General features: G+C 37.1%; 1 protein-coding gene across 6 annotated transcripts in view; it reads right to left on the minus strand.

Moving 5' to 3' along the window:
• Positions 1–6,050: 6,050 nt before the first annotated feature.
• Positions 6,051–18,363, minus strand: part of LOC149222634 (uncharacterized) — a 58,453-nt gene continuing 46,140 nt past the window's right edge. For 5 of the 6 annotated variants that reach the window (XM_089385532.1, XM_089385533.1, XM_089385529.1 and 2 more), the window contains 12 exons: positions 9,930–10,046; positions 9,475–9,600; positions 9,146–9,256; positions 8,945–9,049; positions 8,756–8,850; positions 8,504–8,621; positions 7,749–7,843; positions 7,583–7,664; positions 7,387–7,478; positions 7,091–7,287; positions 6,528–6,611; positions 6,051–6,441 (listed from right to left, as the gene is read on the minus strand). In XM_089385532.1, the coding sequence (XP_089241658.1) occupies positions 6,413–6,441; positions 6,528–6,611; positions 7,091–7,287; positions 7,387–7,478; positions 7,583–7,664; positions 7,749–7,843; positions 8,504–8,621; positions 8,756–8,850; positions 8,945–9,049; positions 9,146–9,256; positions 9,475–9,600; positions 9,930–10,046 (1,251 nt within the window). In that variant the 3' untranslated portion in view covers positions 6,051–6,412. The remainder of the gene's footprint in view (positions 6,442–6,527; positions 6,612–7,090; positions 7,288–7,386; positions 7,479–7,582; positions 7,665–7,748; positions 7,844–8,503; positions 8,622–8,755; positions 8,851–8,944; positions 9,050–9,145; positions 9,257–9,474; positions 9,601–9,929; positions 10,047–18,363) is intronic. The other variant, XM_089385534.1, reaches the window with a different exon arrangement.

Below are 18,363 nucleotides of genomic sequence, written 5' to 3' on the forward strand. Positions count from 1 at the left end.
ACAAATCACCTCGGATATCTGAAATTATGACAAGGAAAAAGGCCCTGTAGATAAAAAGAAGGGGAGAAAAATAAGTTGAAGGTGGACGAGTCCCTAAAAAGGCAAAAAAAACCAGCATGAGAGAAAAGAGAAGAGGCACTGAACAAGTTGAAACAAAATTATGAATCCAAACAACCACTGAGAAATCAACAAGCGTTGTAATCAAGAGAAGCATCTTCAAAATCCCAACCCTTGCACCTCCACTTTGTGGAGGACCCAAATCCTCAACATCTATATAATGCTCATTGTCCCCAAGAATTGGCGCAGTATGGTAGCAGATACAAAAGAGAACCATTAAAGATTCAATCCAAAGCCAACTATCCTCCTGCTCCAAGAAAAAAACCTCGAGGCCAAAAAAAAGCTTAACATTGCCAAAGAAACAACGGAAACACTGAAGCAATAGCAATTCAAAAGTTGCATTTGGGGGGATATGGAGTGTGTGGAACAGCTCAATTTTTGTATTGGATTTACAGCTTCAAACCCAACATTGGACTCTAGCAGCCCCAATAGATCTAACTTCATGGGCCACGTATCATATCTTTTAACATTTATGCGCCAATACATTACACAAAGAAAGCGAGATTTTTTGGTCTCAATCACAGTGATTAAAGAACACTAATGTCACTGAGAACTACGTCATGGCAAGCAATCTTAACATGGTGTTAAATAACAAAAGAGAAAAGAGAGTACGTAGTGTAAAGAACCCTCTGCAGAGAGCAAGAGGAGAATCTAATGTCTGACTAGGACTTGATCAATACGACAATGTGTGGTTGCTTTGAATGGTCCAATTGAAAGATAGGCCCAGGCCATATTGTCACACTACTTGGACCAATTCTCTTTCATGGTGATCTTCTCCTTAATAATAACCTCTCAAATATTTTCCTCTATTGTCTTTAACCATAAGCTTATATACCCAGTCATTTAGTGTACTTGAGTCCATGGTACTCTCCCATTCCATTTCAGCACATTGTTGCAAATTCCCCAAGCACCGGTGCTACTCTCAAAAGAAGAGGCCAATCCAATCAAGGAATCACCAATATTTGTCTATCCATCCTAAAAGAATGAGAAAGAGTCTCTTCTTCTTTCCCGAATCAAGAAAAAAAACCAACTTATAAAAATTGGGTGATTCACAGATAAGAGTGGAAACACTCAAATTCAAAATGTTAAGCGATCTCTTTGCACCAAGCAATCAAAGCTAAGGAAGAGAAGTGGCACCTCAAATCAAAAGTCAATGGTTCAAATAGGTGATCGAAACACTTCTGATTTCCACTGGCCAGCAAAGGCTAGAATCCACAAACACAATGTTAAAGAAATCAACTTAGCCAATGAAACATGCATAAGAGACTTAACGTCATCATAGACACAACTCAGACACATTTCCAGCATTTTTACAAAGGGGTAGAACACAGACCATGTAGTCATAGATACTATGCTTGAGCACATCCCAAGTCTTGTCACTGCCACAGAACATGAGGCTCTGAACAAAGAAGTGGAAGATAATGAATAATCTCTGCAATATGGGGGCTGGCTCCAAACATGTCTTGGGTCCGGATTGCTTCTCCTGACACTTTTTCAGATCCTGTTGGCAAACTGAAAAATAATATGAAGCAAATGCTCTTGCAAGTCTAGAAAACACACAAATAAACCCGACCTTAATTTGCCCTCATCCCCAAAGAAGCAAACCCTTACGCAAGATTTCAGCCAATCTCATTATGCAACTCACATTAAAAGATTTTTTCCAAAATAATGGTGAACAGATAGAGAGATTTTGCCCAATATTCCTCTAACAAACGGGGCAGATTAATGTACAAGGGGAAAATAATAGACAATAAAATTATGGTCCAAGAATCAACATAGTGAAGTAGACAAAGCATGGACAAAGGAATCCTTATTAAAATAGAAATGGCCAATACATTTGACCAAGTCGAGCATTCTTTCCTCTTTGATGTTATGAGAAGCCAAGGTCTGATAATTAATTAATCCAACGGACATCCGTTTATGGTCATCCAACAGATCGTGCAGGAGAGGCTAGTCTCCTCTATTGCCTCCTAACAATCATCATTCGCTTATCTCAGATATATTTGCTCCCCTCTCAAGCTAAGCCCTGAAAGACTCCTTACCCAAATCTAAAGGATGGAGCTATAGCTGCATGGTTGAGCTTTCAGCCCTCCCCTTCCACCTCAAGCTAGTTTCAGGAAATGTGTAGCAATGCGGCAATCTTCCTATGGTAAACACTTTCTGTTGGGTAATGATTCATGAAAAAGATTTGACAACAAAAATCCTCTAAAAAGACAATTCCAACGCCCTTCTCACTATTCACTCTATATCATAAAGAACATCAATAACATATTTTCTTTGATAGTTCTTATTAAAAATTTGTTGGCATTGGATTTTCTCTGAACTCAAGGACAAGATGATCATGTCAACACCATAGAAAGATATGCATACCCTCTGGTGCCCCATTTTGAGGGATCATTTGGCAACAAGCCCAGGCTAAGAGAGCTTGGCAAGCTCTGCCAAAATAAATATACTAGAAAGTGTGGTTAGTAGGTAACATAGCTATCTTTCAACATATATTAGACAATCCAAGGATAAGCACCATAACAGCCGCAAGTCTTATCAAGGAAAGTGTCAAAAACAGAGGTATGAATTGAATTCAATGCAACTACTGAACTAGCAAGAAAAGAAGCCATTGTTAGGTCTACTTCATGAAGGCACCCCTCCCTTGGCCACTTGTTGTCATGAAAAATTCATTTAACAAAGTAGAAATTTAAAAATTGGTAGAAGATCCAATGTTGTTGGTTCGAGCAGTTAAGTTAAACAAGAAAGAAATGAAACTAAAACTGAATGGAAAACCGAAAAGAATCACACAAGTAAACACAATATTTTACGTGGTAAAACCTTGACAGTGTGTCAAGGAAACATCCATGGGGCAAGGGATTGGATCTTTATTTGATCAAGAATGATTCTCCATGATTACATTCTCTCAGGCATTCATCAATTTTATAAGAGCCTCCTCCGTTACATAACTGCTGTTCGGTATAAAACTCACTACTAACTTACAGAACTAACTGGCAGTAACTAATAAAGATTTACTCATAATTACATAATTCGTTGTCACATTTCAACAAATGTAAGTACAGCATGCTTTTCAATCACCACTACAAAAGGAAATCCAAGGGTGGCAAATGCCGAGGAGATCATTCCTGATAATCTCAGTGCTTCTTCGAGCACTTATTCTCGTTCAATCAATCAAAACCTCTCTTCTACCGACTAGGGACTTGACATCGATTATCTCCTACCCAAAAAGATCAAGCAAGAAAAAGATAATCTTCCCTGACATTTAGCTTTTTCATGTATAAGGAGGCAACAATTATGAAGTGGATCTCCATGCTAACAATGATTAACGTCTTAATTTCTTCATGCATAAAGAGGCAACAATTAGGAAGTGGGTCTCCATGCTAACAATGATTCACGATTGTACCAATTTTACATGGTGACTTGAATTATGTGTCACCATAACAATTGCCCAAGCCTACCGAGTACCACCAACCACCATCAAAGGCAGGACAAGAGCAATCAAGCTCACGATTTTGCTCATGCCCATCTTAACTCTGGTCCGACATATTGAAAAATTTGTGGTAAGAAAAAATGTGGGACAAGCATTAGAGGGTTTCAGGAATTGGAAGAAATTTGCCAGAACCTGTCAAGCTCTGAGGTTGCAATGAAAACCTATGCAGAGACATCCAGGACATGTGAAGTGTCGAGCGGGACCTTGAAGAATTCATGAATAGCAACAGCGAATCCATCTTTTCAGTTACCACCAAGGTTCACAGTGATGAACATTCATGCTCTGCACAGAACTCTTCAGTCATGTAAATTCTTGCACAGCAGATGCATCAAATACAAATTTGGAAGCACAGACGTCAATGCTCAGAAATATGGTATGCAAAACTAAGCAAAGGCACCCACTCTACAACCTCAGCCGCCATAGTATCCATGGGTTCTGTTCGTGGAGAATTCAGAAAAAGCACTGTCCACTAAAGGACAATATATAATTGGACAACCAGGAAAATGAGGGCAACACCCTCAGCCAGCATGAACCTCTCAGCAAGAATGCTTTTTCTCACAATTTTCTTATCTTATGTTTTGCAAATATAGTTTCATATTAGTTTGTTTTCGGTAGATTTTATAGATAGATCCTCGAAAAAAACCATTTCCAAAGAATGGAATGGACCTGTCATAGTTTTAATTCTGGGTTTGACAAAATCTGTCAAACCAGACAATCTTGTTTTTGTTTTCCTGTGCTGTTTAGCTCGGCTGCAGCCTTTTGATTTCATTATGCTAAACTGAGAATCAAAAAAAATCAGTAATAGCATAGTTGTCAATTGCCCATGGGGCATATAGAATAGACAGTGACAGGGTGCTTTGTTAAGACACTCCATGGTGCAAAGGTCAACAGTTCGAAACTGTGTGAGCAAAAATCGAATCATGCTAAGGATTGCTGTGGCCTAGGCCGGGTGCAATCCCCGGTTGATTCTGACAACTCAAACCAAAGGTTAGGCGTGTCAGTCATCTAAGGACTCACATGACCTAGCAAACAAAAAAATGGCATTGTTGTGAATTAAACCCTTAAATTTTTTATGGGACTTGTGCAGCTGCTCACTGGTGACCCACCTATCATACTGAAATCTATTAGACCCTTTTTTTAGCAGTGTCTATAAAATCTGTCAGGACTGCTAGCTATCAATATATTTCCTTATATAGCTTGTTATTTAATTCCTTTTGGGATAATCTGCTTCGGTCTAACCAAATGAACATATCTTATAATGAATACAACTATCAGGCAATTTAATTCCTTTTGGGATAATATGCTTCGGTTTAACCAAATGAATATATCTTATAATGAATACAACTAATCAGGCAACAGAATGCTCCTAGCGTTACTTTAGTGTTTGTGGCACTTAATCCTTCAAATCAATTTACACCATCCACTGCTTTCCAGATTTTATTTCATATTTGACATAGCAGTAACTTTTTTATAGCGCCATCATTGCAATTAGAACCTTTAGTTTGTATGGACTTGTGCATCTGCCTTATTAGTGGTGCACCTGTCATAATGGAATGACACCTTTTAGAGACTCCTTTGGCAGTCCCTGCGCAAATTTGAGAAAGTTTCCCAGTACCGTTCTATTCATACAACCTTTTCAATTGATTCCATTGGGGTTTGATGTATTGCTTTGAAGCTTAAACAAATGAAAATCTTAGAACGAATTGAAACATTAGCTTTTCCGCATAACTATTTCAATGCCTTTAGGCATGTGTTGTTGATTACATTTCAGAATCAAAAATTTGGGTTTCACCATAATTTTATTTCTTTATTTTAATTTGAAATCAGAAGACAAAATATTCAAAGAACTCTCGGAAAATTTGAAGACGAAATATTGGAAGTAACTCCGGGAAAATTTGATGAATAAGTAAAATGCATTATTATTGCCAAATATTGTGGTCTGTAAACCATTGCCTAGTATTCCTAATCTCTACCTGCCCATCGTCTACTACTGAGTTCAATGTGAGCATATTGTGCGTAGCTAGTATCGTACTAATCATAATTCTATTTTATTTACTTTCAGTTGCATGTGAACATCGTATTTCACAGGAGCCAAAAACGGCAGAAAACCCTTGCTGCCAATGTTAATGCTAGTAGATTCTAAGCTAACATACATAACTTTGAGTTATATCCCTTCAACATATTGGTCAATGACAACTCAATTTTCCCAGCATATATTTGGCCAAAAGATACAATGCAAAGTCAAATATAAAGATGATTGTCATATCCACAAAGCAAAGCAAAGGAACACGATTAATCATTAACTATAGATATTTATTCATTAATGAGTTTTAACTAAAGATATGGATCCAACACTGTAGACTCAACTACAATATACAAAGCATTGTATAACTACGCCTTTTACAACAGAAATGAACTCCACCTATAGAGACTCAACCAGTCAAAAAGAAATCACTATTTTTCAATTTAATTCTGTGGTAAACATACTCTGCCTCAATATCACGTGTTCACAACTAGGATGAATTTTTTGTCAGCTTTACTCAGAAATTGGCTGACAAAAGGCATAAGAGACCAAAACAAAACTGATAGAAGATGGAAAGAGAGTCTTCAGCAAATAAAAGGAGGAGATGGAAATCAGTTTCCGCATTTTTCCTGGATTGGAACAAACAGCAATGTTGCTCTTGACTGAAGAACTACGGTAAGAATTCTAGTTGGAATTGATAATACTATACAAATATGATCAAGGGAAAAGACCGCAATTCTTGCACTTCAATCAACCAAAATATTAGCTCCCTCCATCTGTTAATCATCTCCAAAGGTAGTTTTTTTACCTGCAAAGTCACCATGTAGATATAAAGGCATAATCAACTAAGATAAACAAATTTGTAGTCTAGCCATAAAAACAAAGAAAGAATACCAGTGGCCGATGAAGTAATATCAATCCTTGGCATTCCACGACCACGGCCACGAGGAGTTCCACGACCACCATCACGGCCTCGTCCTATAAAGCAGTAAGAGTCTTAAAAATTGACAAGACTATTTACAAACTTCAAAATTATGACCACAGTAAAATATAAGTTGTTAGTTGGAAACAAGCTAATATAACACCAGGGAACCAGGATAAGAAAAAAATAATTGAATTAGAGGATTCCACTAAGAATAAAAAGCAAGGCCATCTGTATAGAGCCCAGCACACTGTAAACCTAAAACTACTGTAACACTCGAATAAGACCATAAATAAAATCTTGAGTGACGAACAAAAAATGCCTAGTGGATTCAGGTACACAACACTGCAACTTCGAGTATGCAATTAATACCACCATCAGCACAACATGACAGACAACCCACGTTAAAGCATACCACACTGTAAAACCCACCAATAGGGTATACACCAAACCCAGAAACCAAATGAATAATCAAATTCTTACAAGAATTTAATTCCTGTCGACCTTGTAAACAATATAAGCCAAAAATCCTTACCTCCAGAGAATCTACCGCCTCCATCTCCAAAGCCTCTGCCACCTCTTCTCCCACTTCCATCACGGCCACCACTTCTTCCACTGCCATCCCGTCCTCCACTTCTTGGCACTGTTGCTTCTACAGCATACAACTCATCACTGCTCAACTCAAGTGCTTTTGACAGTGTGGCATTATCCTGGAAATCAATGTATGCAAACCTGTGATACAGTTCAGCAAAACACAATAAGAAAATATATGAGATCGCAGACCCCAACTCATAGTTTAAAAGAATATATAAAAGGCATTCACAGACTCACCCCTTGATGGCCCCTGACTCATAGTCCTTTGGAATTCGAATATTCTCAATCTTTCCACATTTTCCGAAGTGCTCTGTCAAGCTATTCCGAATCTAAATTTCATGCATAAATATATTGCAAGGATAAAAATGCGGTCAGTGGATATGAATGTCTGAAGAGTTGTTTCCATAAAAACTGATGACCACACAAAACTTACATCATTCTCCTCTTGATATTTGTCAAATCCCCTTACAAAAGCAGTACAACCAGATTTCTGTCTCTGCTGGTTACTGTTATCACTGCATTGCATTCCATAATTAAGTGATCAAACTTATTTAAATCCAATAGATAATAAAACAATCAAAATCCAAAATGAAGCAGACCTCCAATTCTGTTTCAATGCAGGAGTTCCATGGTCTGCAGCATGATCAAGTCTGACGGGACGCCCTAATAAATCATGCCCATTTTTATCCATTGCCTGAAAAACAAATACAAAATTTATAAAATAAAACTTTGTGTGCAATATACAATAAACCTCCCACATTGTAGAGAAGATGCAAGAGATCTAATGTATCAAAAAGGCCAAGTGGAGCCACACAATATTTACAAACCAAAATGATATGCTTGCTATAAAACTTTAAAAGTCCAGGAAAAAATTTTCAAAAAAAAACCATCCCAAAAACAAGTTTCTGTGGCTACACTATAAAGCAAGTTTCTTCAAAACCCTCATGAACTCTGTCCCTTTTACACTTCTTATTGTCCAACTAGTGCCCAAGTCATCACAATAATTTGTTCCTTTGTTGGCAGCTTCAAGTTGCAGGATTATTGAAGGTTTCTGGATCAATCCATATAATAAAAGTGGATATAGGAATGTAACAGAAAATCCTAAATAATGGCAAGAATAGTAGTGATTTGAAAGAACAAATTCTTTAAATACATAAGATACATCTCTTCAGAAAATAAGTTACCAACCATTCCGAAACTGAAAACCTATCAAAATCCACAAATTTTGATTTTTATTTGAATATTATAATGTTTTATCATATGATGAAGCCAAATTATACCTCGCTTAGATCGTACTGAATGTAACCATTTAAAAAACATGATAATAATACTACGAAAACTCAAAAGACCACACCTTCATAGCTGCTTCTTCAGTTGCAAATTGCACATGTCCAAATCCTTTAAGGGAGCCATCTTCCCACTTAGACAACCGAACATCAACCACTTCTCCAGCGTCTTGAAAAAATTCAAACCTGCAAAGGGCAAAGGTGGGAACTCATGCTGGAGAGCTAACAACCGGATCCTAGAAATAATAACCATTACAATACCTAATACTCCAAACACTGCCAAACATGTAAAAATATATCTCTGAATCACAGAAACCTACAGATTGTCTTTGTCAATAGAGTATGACAAATTTCCTACATAAAGTGTCCTTGATCCAGGAGTTACTGGAGTCTTTGACTTGTTTGGCGTAAAAGCCTGCAAATAGGAACAAAATCTGGCGTTATAATCTGACTAATTAGTAATAAACAAAAAGAGCATAGTAAAGACACAGAATACAACAATCACATGCCTGATCCTTCTGATATTTTGGAGTCGCCAAAGTATCCTTTGCAGCTGGAGTTTGGCCTTCCATATCCTCCATTTCCTCGTCACTATCTTCCTCTCGTTTAGAACCCTTTGACCAATGGTAATGTCAGGTAAGAAAACATGTTGTCACATATTTAAAACAATCTACAATTTCAGTTTTATTTTCCAATCACAAGAAATTTACCTTAGCAACTTGATGTTTATATTTAGGTTCATCATCACTCTCCTCTGAGCTTTCCTCTTCGCTGCTGCTCTCTTGCTTCACAACTTTGGCAGTGTTTTTGCCCTTTGCCACCTACAAGATTTTGTTCAGTCTCAAAATCGACATCTACTCAAGCAGTTGTCCCAATGTTTCTCTTTCTTCAAAAGTTTTGCTGGTTTTCTAGTATTTGCTTAAAGACTTTGTTCAATGGCTAAAGTTCAAACATGTCATAAGACAACTTAAAGGATTCAAAACCATATGTTGTATTAAAACTTCAATTCTCTTTTAACGTATAGAACATAGACTTTTACCTTAGCAGTCTGTTGCTTAACCTTTGGTTTAGCATCACTCTCATCTGAACTGTCATCCAAGCTTTCATCTTCATCACTGCTACTCTCCTCCTTTACAACTTTTGCTTGCTGTGAGGTTTGAATTACCTAGATAAAGGGTTTTGGACTTTGGTTAATGCACAAATATAAACTCTTGTAGAATTCAAAAATTGTTTGTCATTCAGTATATGGAATATTAAATAACACACCATTTTGAATACATATTCTAATCCCCTGAACTACAACTTTCAAACCTAAACTCAGCTTGGAAAAATACCTACAAAGCATTTTGTTGGTTGCTTGATATTTGCTTGCAGGCTTTATTCAATGGTTAAAGTTTAAACCCATCCTAAGCCAGCTTAAAGCATTCAAAACCATACGTTGCATCAAAAAAAAAAATCAATTCTCTTTCAATATTATAAAACAAATACTTTTACCTTAGCAGTCTGCTGCTTATTAACCTTCGGATTAGCATCACTCTCATCTGAACTTTCATCTTCATCACTACTACTCTCCTTCTTTACAACTTTTGCTGGTCGTTGGGGCTTAGTCACCTAGATAAAGGGATTTCATCCTTGGTTAATACACAATATCACCTCTTGTAGGATACAAAATTTGTGTCATTCAGTACACAGAATATTATTTAACACACTTCAATACATATTCTGTCCCCCCAAACTGCAAGTTCCAAGCAGTGGGCAAAAATAAAAGAAGCTTCAACAGTTATGAACAGATAAACAATAAGAACCATGAAATCCGGCTGTATAAAAATAAATTCACTTTCCAAAATAGTAAAATAGATTTAGAACATCAATAACTCTGTACCCTTGAATCTACCTAAGCTCCTCATAAATAGCTCTGTATCCTGAATCTACCTAAATTTTATATTTTTTAGGATATATATAACCCAGTGTTGAAAAATGTGTAACTAGGTTCAGTCTTCATAAATATGAAATGTACTTTTGATTCTTGTATATTGTAAAATGAAATAAACTATATTATTATTATTTTTGGAGCATGGGTTTCATACTCAAGGTCTTTTATTTTATAGGTCAAGCACACATTGAGTGCTTCTAGGATTTGTCCTAGGTCAAGAAGTCAAAAGAGTAATTGTCATAAGTTGAAGACCCCATCGGGCACATTGTAACTTGTAAAGAAAATTATTTTTGTCATTAAAGTGTCAAAATATCCTTCAAGACCAAGTTGGCCCTGCAGCTGGGAAGTCGGTGTATTTTGAGGAGCCAAATCCAACTTTAGAAGCCTATATAAAGGAAGGAACTTGACCTCCTTGGAAGACATTCATTCGCTCACTCATCCAAGTGAAGAAAAAGAACAAGAAGGCAGCAAAGAAGGAAGAGGATGAAGAAAACTTGTTTTTGCTCTTTTGCAGGTTCAATCTTGAAGAAAGAAGAGAAAGAAGGTCAGTGAAGGTCACATTAGGTCATCCTCAAGCACCAAAAAAAGGAGAAAGAAAAGTGATGGTCTGAAGACGCCTTGGGAGGCCAAAATAAGCTCACACGTGTGGCAACAGCTGTTGTTAACAGGGCATAAAAATTCAGACCTGCAGTAGAGGCCGAAATTCTGAAGTTGCAGGTCGAAATTGTGCGGCTGGAAGAGATTTGAATGGGTTTGACTTGGACAAAGGAAGCACATCATCCGGAAGGGTGGACTTGGTCTTGGAGGGTATTAGTCTTGGTATAGAGGTCTTGGAACTAATCAAATGAAGAATCTATAAGAAGAGGAGATTCGTGGATTTTCCTCTCAAGTGGAGAGGTTCTGGCCCTGGCTTACAGCCTACATTTTCTGTTTTTGTCTACTATTGTTCTTGTTTTGGTAGCTGTTTGATGATATACAAACATAATAATAAATGGAGAAGCTAATAAATAAGAAAAAAGCAAAAAGACATCACAAGCAGTTATCAAGAAAAAGTGAAATCGTCCTAACTATTGCCCTATAGATTTTTCAACATGGTTTCAGAGCTAAGGTTGGTTAAGAGCATAACGAAGATCTCTACTACACTGAAGAAGTTACTAAAGAAACGTTCAAAGGTGGCAAGTCAACTCAAGAAGGGCATCAAGAAAGTATGGGATATCTTATTTTTCTCTGAGAAGAAAGTGACCAAGACATCTACAAAGGATGATGGATTATTCTCAACACCCATTGGCACATTTCAAGATGAGAATATTTGGGTGATCGACAATGGAGCATCAAGGCATATGACTATTCCTCTTACTCCATAAAACGTGGTGATAATAAAAGCTACCATGTGAGAGGAATTGGATCAACTTTGATTGAGCTGGAAAATGGAGGAAACATTCATCTCAACATCTTATTTGTTCCAGGTTTGCACAAAAATTTACTTTCCATTTTGTTAGGTTCCTATAATAATAGGGATCATAATTTTGAATTGACCATGTTAAGTCTTGTAATATTGTACATACTTTTGTTTTCTACAAAATGTTTTCCATATTAAAAAATTTAAAAAAAAAAAAGTAAAGAGGGTATGTTCAAAAAGAAATATCATAGAACAAAAAGAATAAAAAAAGTGAAAAATATGAACCCCAAACAAAAACAGATCATGAAAGTGTGCAAATTCAAGTGCCACTACTTATACTTTACTGTGCAAAATAATGGTTGTGTGCATCTTGTCATAAATGCCACAACCCATGATAGTAAAATTGTTTAATCTTGACTAGTTCATGCTTTAAATTTCATGTTTATATATAGAGAATAAAGATCTAGCCAAACTGTTTAATCTTGGTAGATCAGTAGTTAGATAGAGAAATAAAATGTGCTCATACTCTTAATCTGAGCCATTGGAAGTCATAAGGTTAGAATTAGATAGTTTTCTTTTCAAAATAAAAAGGAAAGAAAGGGTTTGCTAGTTTAAATGCACCCAATATAGTGAAGAAAAAATGTTAGGGTAAGTAAAGGGTAGGTAGAAGAAAGGTTGTAGAAGTACAACGTTGTTAAAGCACAAACACATTTATCATGCTTAATCCTATGTTTCAGTGTGCAGGAGCAATTATGAAAGTGAAATGATGTTCACAAGTTGATTTGGTTAACTTCCCCTCATTTCATTTCACCCCCCATTACATACTTACTAATCTCCCCATTATCCCATCATTTCTTATGAATATACCATTTCCCTCCATTTTGACCCTTACCCCTTGGTTTCACACATTTCCCTACCAAATTACCCTCTAAAGATCATTTCCCTACCCAAAACCCCTTTTCCCTAGTGTGAAACCCATTTCCCATTGAAAAAATCACCTTCCCCCTTATTAGTTCCCTTTTCCCTTTCAAAACCCACAAAAACTCCCTTATCCTAAGTTTTTATACCCCCGTATTATCTAATTAACATTCCCCACTTTGTATTTCCCGAAAACCTTTTAACCCACTACCCTTGGTGCGGTTAACAAACCCCGCCACTTTCGACCTTCGTCCCACTCCATAAACCCACTCATTAATTTTTAATCCACACTTTATATCATTAATTAATTACAAATCAGTTGTAATTAACCCCCGGGCCCCGCAAATCTCCGCCCGATTTCCCTTCGTGCAGCTTCACCGCGCAACAATCGTTACATCTTTCACCCCAAATCTGACAACGCGCATCTATATCACGTTGATTCCCTTTCCGATATTTACTAGCCCGAAAGCACGCGAGATTTGCGGTTTTGCTTAGGGCCTTTTCGGCTACGTGGCAGCTCCCATCAAAATCGCGTGCTCTCAAGGAAATACCGCCCGCCTGCCAAAAGCGGTGCGATGTGCAATAAAACCGCCTCCCCGTGTAAGATGAAACCGCCCATTATTCACACTTTAATCACGTGCCCAAAAGTTAACGGCTGTCAGTTAAAAGCCAAAAAACCCTCCTTTTACCCTTTTTACTGTTATTTCGTTGCAAACACCTCTGCAGACAAACTCTAAACCTCGAAGCTCAGCTCAACCATTTTTTACCCATTTACAGCCTGAAGACCCTGCAGACTCCAAATTGAAGCAACACACAAAAAAAATGAATGATTTACTATGAAGATCAAAAGTAAAACAGGTAAAAGAGAAATCAAGGTAAACAGTGAATACAGAGCAGTGAAAATAAAACAGTAGATCAGCCAAGTCAAAGAGTATCAGATCAAAGAGTATCAGTCAAAAGGAAGAGTAAAAGGACAGCCAGCGTAGAGCAATAGCCAAGGAGAGAAAGCAACATAATATCAAAGAACAACAAACATCAAATCAGTGAAAGAAGGGACAACTAGCCCTTTAGTCTCCTAGGTATCTCTATCTTCTTGCATGAAGATATTTTATCCTCCTTGAATAAATCCTAAAACAATTTAGGATATTTTGTAATAATTTTTATATAAATACTTCATAATTTGAAGTATAGAGTGTGGATTTCTGAATATTGTTATAGCTAACTGATCTACTACCTAAGGGTTATTGTACCGAATTTCCAGTTGACAAACAGGACAAGTTATAAAGAAATTTATTTACAGGATTCATGTGGTGAGCTATCCCAGTGAAGTACAAATTTTATCTTGTTTATGTTCTTTTTCTAAGTGGTTCATAAACTTAAATGTTATCCAAATTTGAATTAATTAAACTGGAAATATAACTCAGAACTTGTTTAAGTACACTCTGTTTGCACAGTGGATCATTTATATGTTTTCCTCTGATATCTAAATTTGAGAACCCTTAATTGCTCTCCCATCCCGATTGACCTCTTGCATTTCTCTTCATATTCTGGTATAAGGAATCCTTAACTGCTCCTTGATCTCGATTGGAAATCATTTCACCATCCGGCCTTTGAGATCTGATATTGCTCACCTATCTGGCCCTGTAACATTTTCTTTATGGTTTGTTGTTGTTCTGTTTTCAAAGCCTGATTGACTCCATAGCCCAATGGAAAACAGACTTTCATCTGTCCATCTACATCAGTGATTACACCACCAAATCAAATCAAAACCCAATCAAGCTTACATAACTAGCCTAAAATCAATTAACTCAACAAAGTTAAATCATTAAGAGAGAGCCCTCTCTGAGCATTAGGAATGCTAGATCTTGATCTCAAAAGTAGGTTTGTGGTTACCTCAGTGATTTCTTTCTTTAACCTTGAGAAATTTCTGAGTGATAACACATTTCATGCTTAGAAGACAAGGGTGATCGAGTTGCATTCATTGATGGAAAGGTTGTAGTATGGTGTAAAAACTCAAGCAAAGAAGATGCTACAATGATTGGGATTCGTGAAAGAAGACTCTATAGATTGATAAATCACCTTACTCAAGATTTGGTTCACATTGAAGTTAGCCCGTGTGAACTTTGGCATAGAAGATTTGGTCATCTTCACTACAAAATCCTTCCAACCCTACATACCATAGTAAATGGCATCCCTGAATTGAAAGAAGATCATGAAGGAATTTGCAAGGGATGTGCTTCAAGGTCAAAAAAATCTTGGATCTTATCCATTATGATGTTTGTGGTCCTATGACTCCAAAATCATTTGGAGGCCATCTATACTATGTCACATTCATAGATGACCATTCAAGGAAAACTTGGGTTTATTTAATGAAATCCAAGGATGAAGTCTTTACCAAATTTCAAGAATTCAAAGTTGAAGTAGAGAACCTTACAAAAAGGAGAATCAAAATATTAGGATCTGATAATGCAGGAGAATATACTTCGAAAGAACTTATAGCCTTATGTAAAGAGTTTAGGAGGGCATTGATAGTCCCATATAATCTTGAACAAAATGGAGTTGCAGAATGAAAGAATCGGTCCATTGAAGAAAGTGTGAAAGCAATGCTACATGATCAAGATTTGTCGAAATTCTTGCGGGGTGAAGCAACAAAAACAGTTGTATACATACAAAATTGAAGTCCCCACAAGTCACTAGATAACTTGGCTCTTGAAGAAGTATTCACTAGGAAGAAACCAAGCGTAGATCATCTCTGAATTTTTGGTTGTCTTGTTTATATTCATATACCAAAGGATAGGAGAAAGTAGTTGGATCCATTAGGCATGAGGGGAACTTTCATTGGCTACAGTAACTCTTCTAAGGCCTATAGGATCTACATAAAAGGACACTGAATGGAAGTCAATCAAGATGCAATATTTGATGAAAGTATTGCATTCAAGAAACCAAAGGATCTCCCTATGTGCTCTGATGATGAAGAACTTTCGATATTTGTAGAAGAAGTCACCAGGGAGGAAGAAGGATCAATCATCAAACCATGAATTTGAAGGTTCCAGTAAACCTATACAACTTGTGGTAATTCCCGAGACTAGAAAGAGACCTAACTAGTTAAAGTCTACTCTATTGGATGCAAAGGGACATGGAGTTGCTAAGGGCACATTCATGGAAAGCAAGAAACCAAAAAGGTATTCAGGGTATGCAGCATATATGTCATAGTTAATAGAAGCAAAACCATCCACTTTTGAAGAAGTTGTCAATCATCAAGAATGGAAAGATGTTATGCACGAAGAATACCAATCGATAACGAAGAATGGGGTATGGGAGATCGTACCTAGGCTTGAAGACACATCTGTGGTAACTTCCAAGTGGTTGTAACTTGTACAACATTAAACATCGGCAAATGGAAGTATTGACAAATATAAAGCAAGATTTGTGGCTAGGGGCTTCTCTCAACAATAAGGCATTGATTATGAAGAGACATTTGCTCCAACATTAAGGTATACAACTATTAAAACAATGGTTTCTTTGGCAGCATCGATGGGATGGAATATACATCAAATGGTTGTTAAAATTGCATTCTTGAATGGCACCACTGATGAGGAAGTCTATATAGAGCAACCCTTCGGATTCGATGTCAAATATAGAGAGGCATATGTTTGCAAATTGAAGAAAGCAATATATGGCCTTAAGCAGCCACCATGGGCATGGTATGCAAGAATGGATGCATACCTTCAAAGATTGAGCTTCACAAAAATGTTATGTTGATATGAACCCTTACTTCAAGGTTGTGAAGGGTGAGCCTGTAATCATTCTCCTGTATGTGAATGATCTTCTCTTGACAGATGTGGCAGTGGAAGGTCAAATTGAAGAATGCAAGAAGCAACTAGCAGCAGAATTCGATATGAAGGATCTTGGGTTGATGCACTATTATTTGGGACTAGAAGTTGGGCAAGGACTTGTTGAGATCTACCTAGGTCAAGGAAAGTATGTGATCGAGATGTTGTTTGACATGATGGTTTGGAAACCAATGACAATCCTGATGATCACAAACTTGAAGAGACTAAGGAGTTCTGAATCTAGACCAATGGATTCTACCAGGTATAGACAATTGATTGGCTCACTGGTGTACTTTGTGAATACTTGACCAGACATATGTTTTGCAGTGAATATTCTCAATCAGTTCCATCTGGAGCCAAAGCATGATCAATGGATAACAACTAAGCACATATTGAGATATCTGCAAGGAACAATCCACTACTAAGTGAAATGTGATAGGAGGAATGATGCCCACTTGATTGGATATACAAATTCTGAGGAGGCAGTAAGCATGACGGAAGGAGCACTACAGAAGGGTGTTTTAGTTTGGGATCCTCCATGATCTCATGGATGAGCAAAAAGCAAGATACGGTTGCTTTGAGTAGTGTTGAGGTTGAATATATTGCAACCTGTGAAGTAAGCAAAGAAGTTGTCTGGTTGATGAAGTTGATGTCCGACTTATTTGAAGGACCAATGGACCCTACAATGATACATTGTGATAACACTAGTTGTATAATATTGCCTGAAGACCTAGAGTTTCATGGAAAGACAAAGCATATCAACAACAAGTATCGCTACATTCAGAAGTTGGTACAAGATGGTGTGTTGCAGCAACATTATATCTCCACCGATGTGCAAGTAGCTGACATATTAACAAAATCTCTTCCTAATAATAAATTTGTGTATTTGATAGACAAGCTTGGTTTGGTTGATATTTCCTCCCTGGTTGAGAGGGAGAGATAGGCACATCATTCTTGTCTTCACTTAGGAAGACAAAATGGAAGATTGGGTAAGTATTTGGCATCCAATACTCTTTGAGGATGAGGTAAGGCATCCAAGATGACAGTAATCAAGGACCGATATTCTTTAAGGACTAGCTATCCAAGATAAGAATAGTCCAAGGAAGGACATACTCTGTGAACACCCAAGTGGAGTATGTACCTTGAGAGACAATGATGATGGTGTCTATAAATCATTGGTCTTGCCAACATTATGCTCTGATCTTGTGGAGAGATAGAGTTGTTAGTCAAGGCCTTGCTATATGGCAATGTTGGTTTATGTGATGCTAAACAAATGAGTTACCAATCCGACTCTTCAAATGAGATCTCTTCAAATTGAGAATGTCCACGCACCATTTATGAATACCTCCCTAGTTAAGAGGAAGTGTTGAAAAATAAGTAACTAGGTCCGGTCTTCATAAATATGAAATGTACTTTTGATTCTTGATTGCAAAATGAAAGAAAATATATTATTATTACTTTTGGAGCATGGATTTCATGCTCAAGGTCTTCTATTTTATTAGTCAAGCACCCATTGAGTGCTTCTAGGATTTGTCCTAAGTCAAGAAGTCAAAAGGGTCATTGTCAGAAGTTGAAGACTAGATCAGGCACATTGTAACTTGTAAAGAAAATTATTTTTTTTCATTAAAAGTGTCAAAATACCCTTCAACACCAAGTTGGCCTGGCAGTTGGGACGTTAGCCTATTTTGAGGAGCCACGTCCACCTTTAGAAGCCTATATAAAGGAGGGAACTCGATCTCCTTGAAAGGAATTCATTCACTCACTTACCCAAGTGAAGAAGAAGAGAAAAAAGGCAGCAAAGAAGGAAGAGGATGAAGAAGACTTGTTCTTGGAGGGTATTGGTCT

This window comes from Pinus tabuliformis, chromosome Q (genome assembly GCF_031772625.1).
Source record: "Pinus tabuliformis cultivar Carrire ecotype Pingquan chromosome Q, CPIR1, whole genome shotgun sequence".
Taxonomy (NCBI): Eukaryota; Viridiplantae; Streptophyta; class Pinopsida; order Pinales; family Pinaceae; genus Pinus; species Pinus tabuliformis.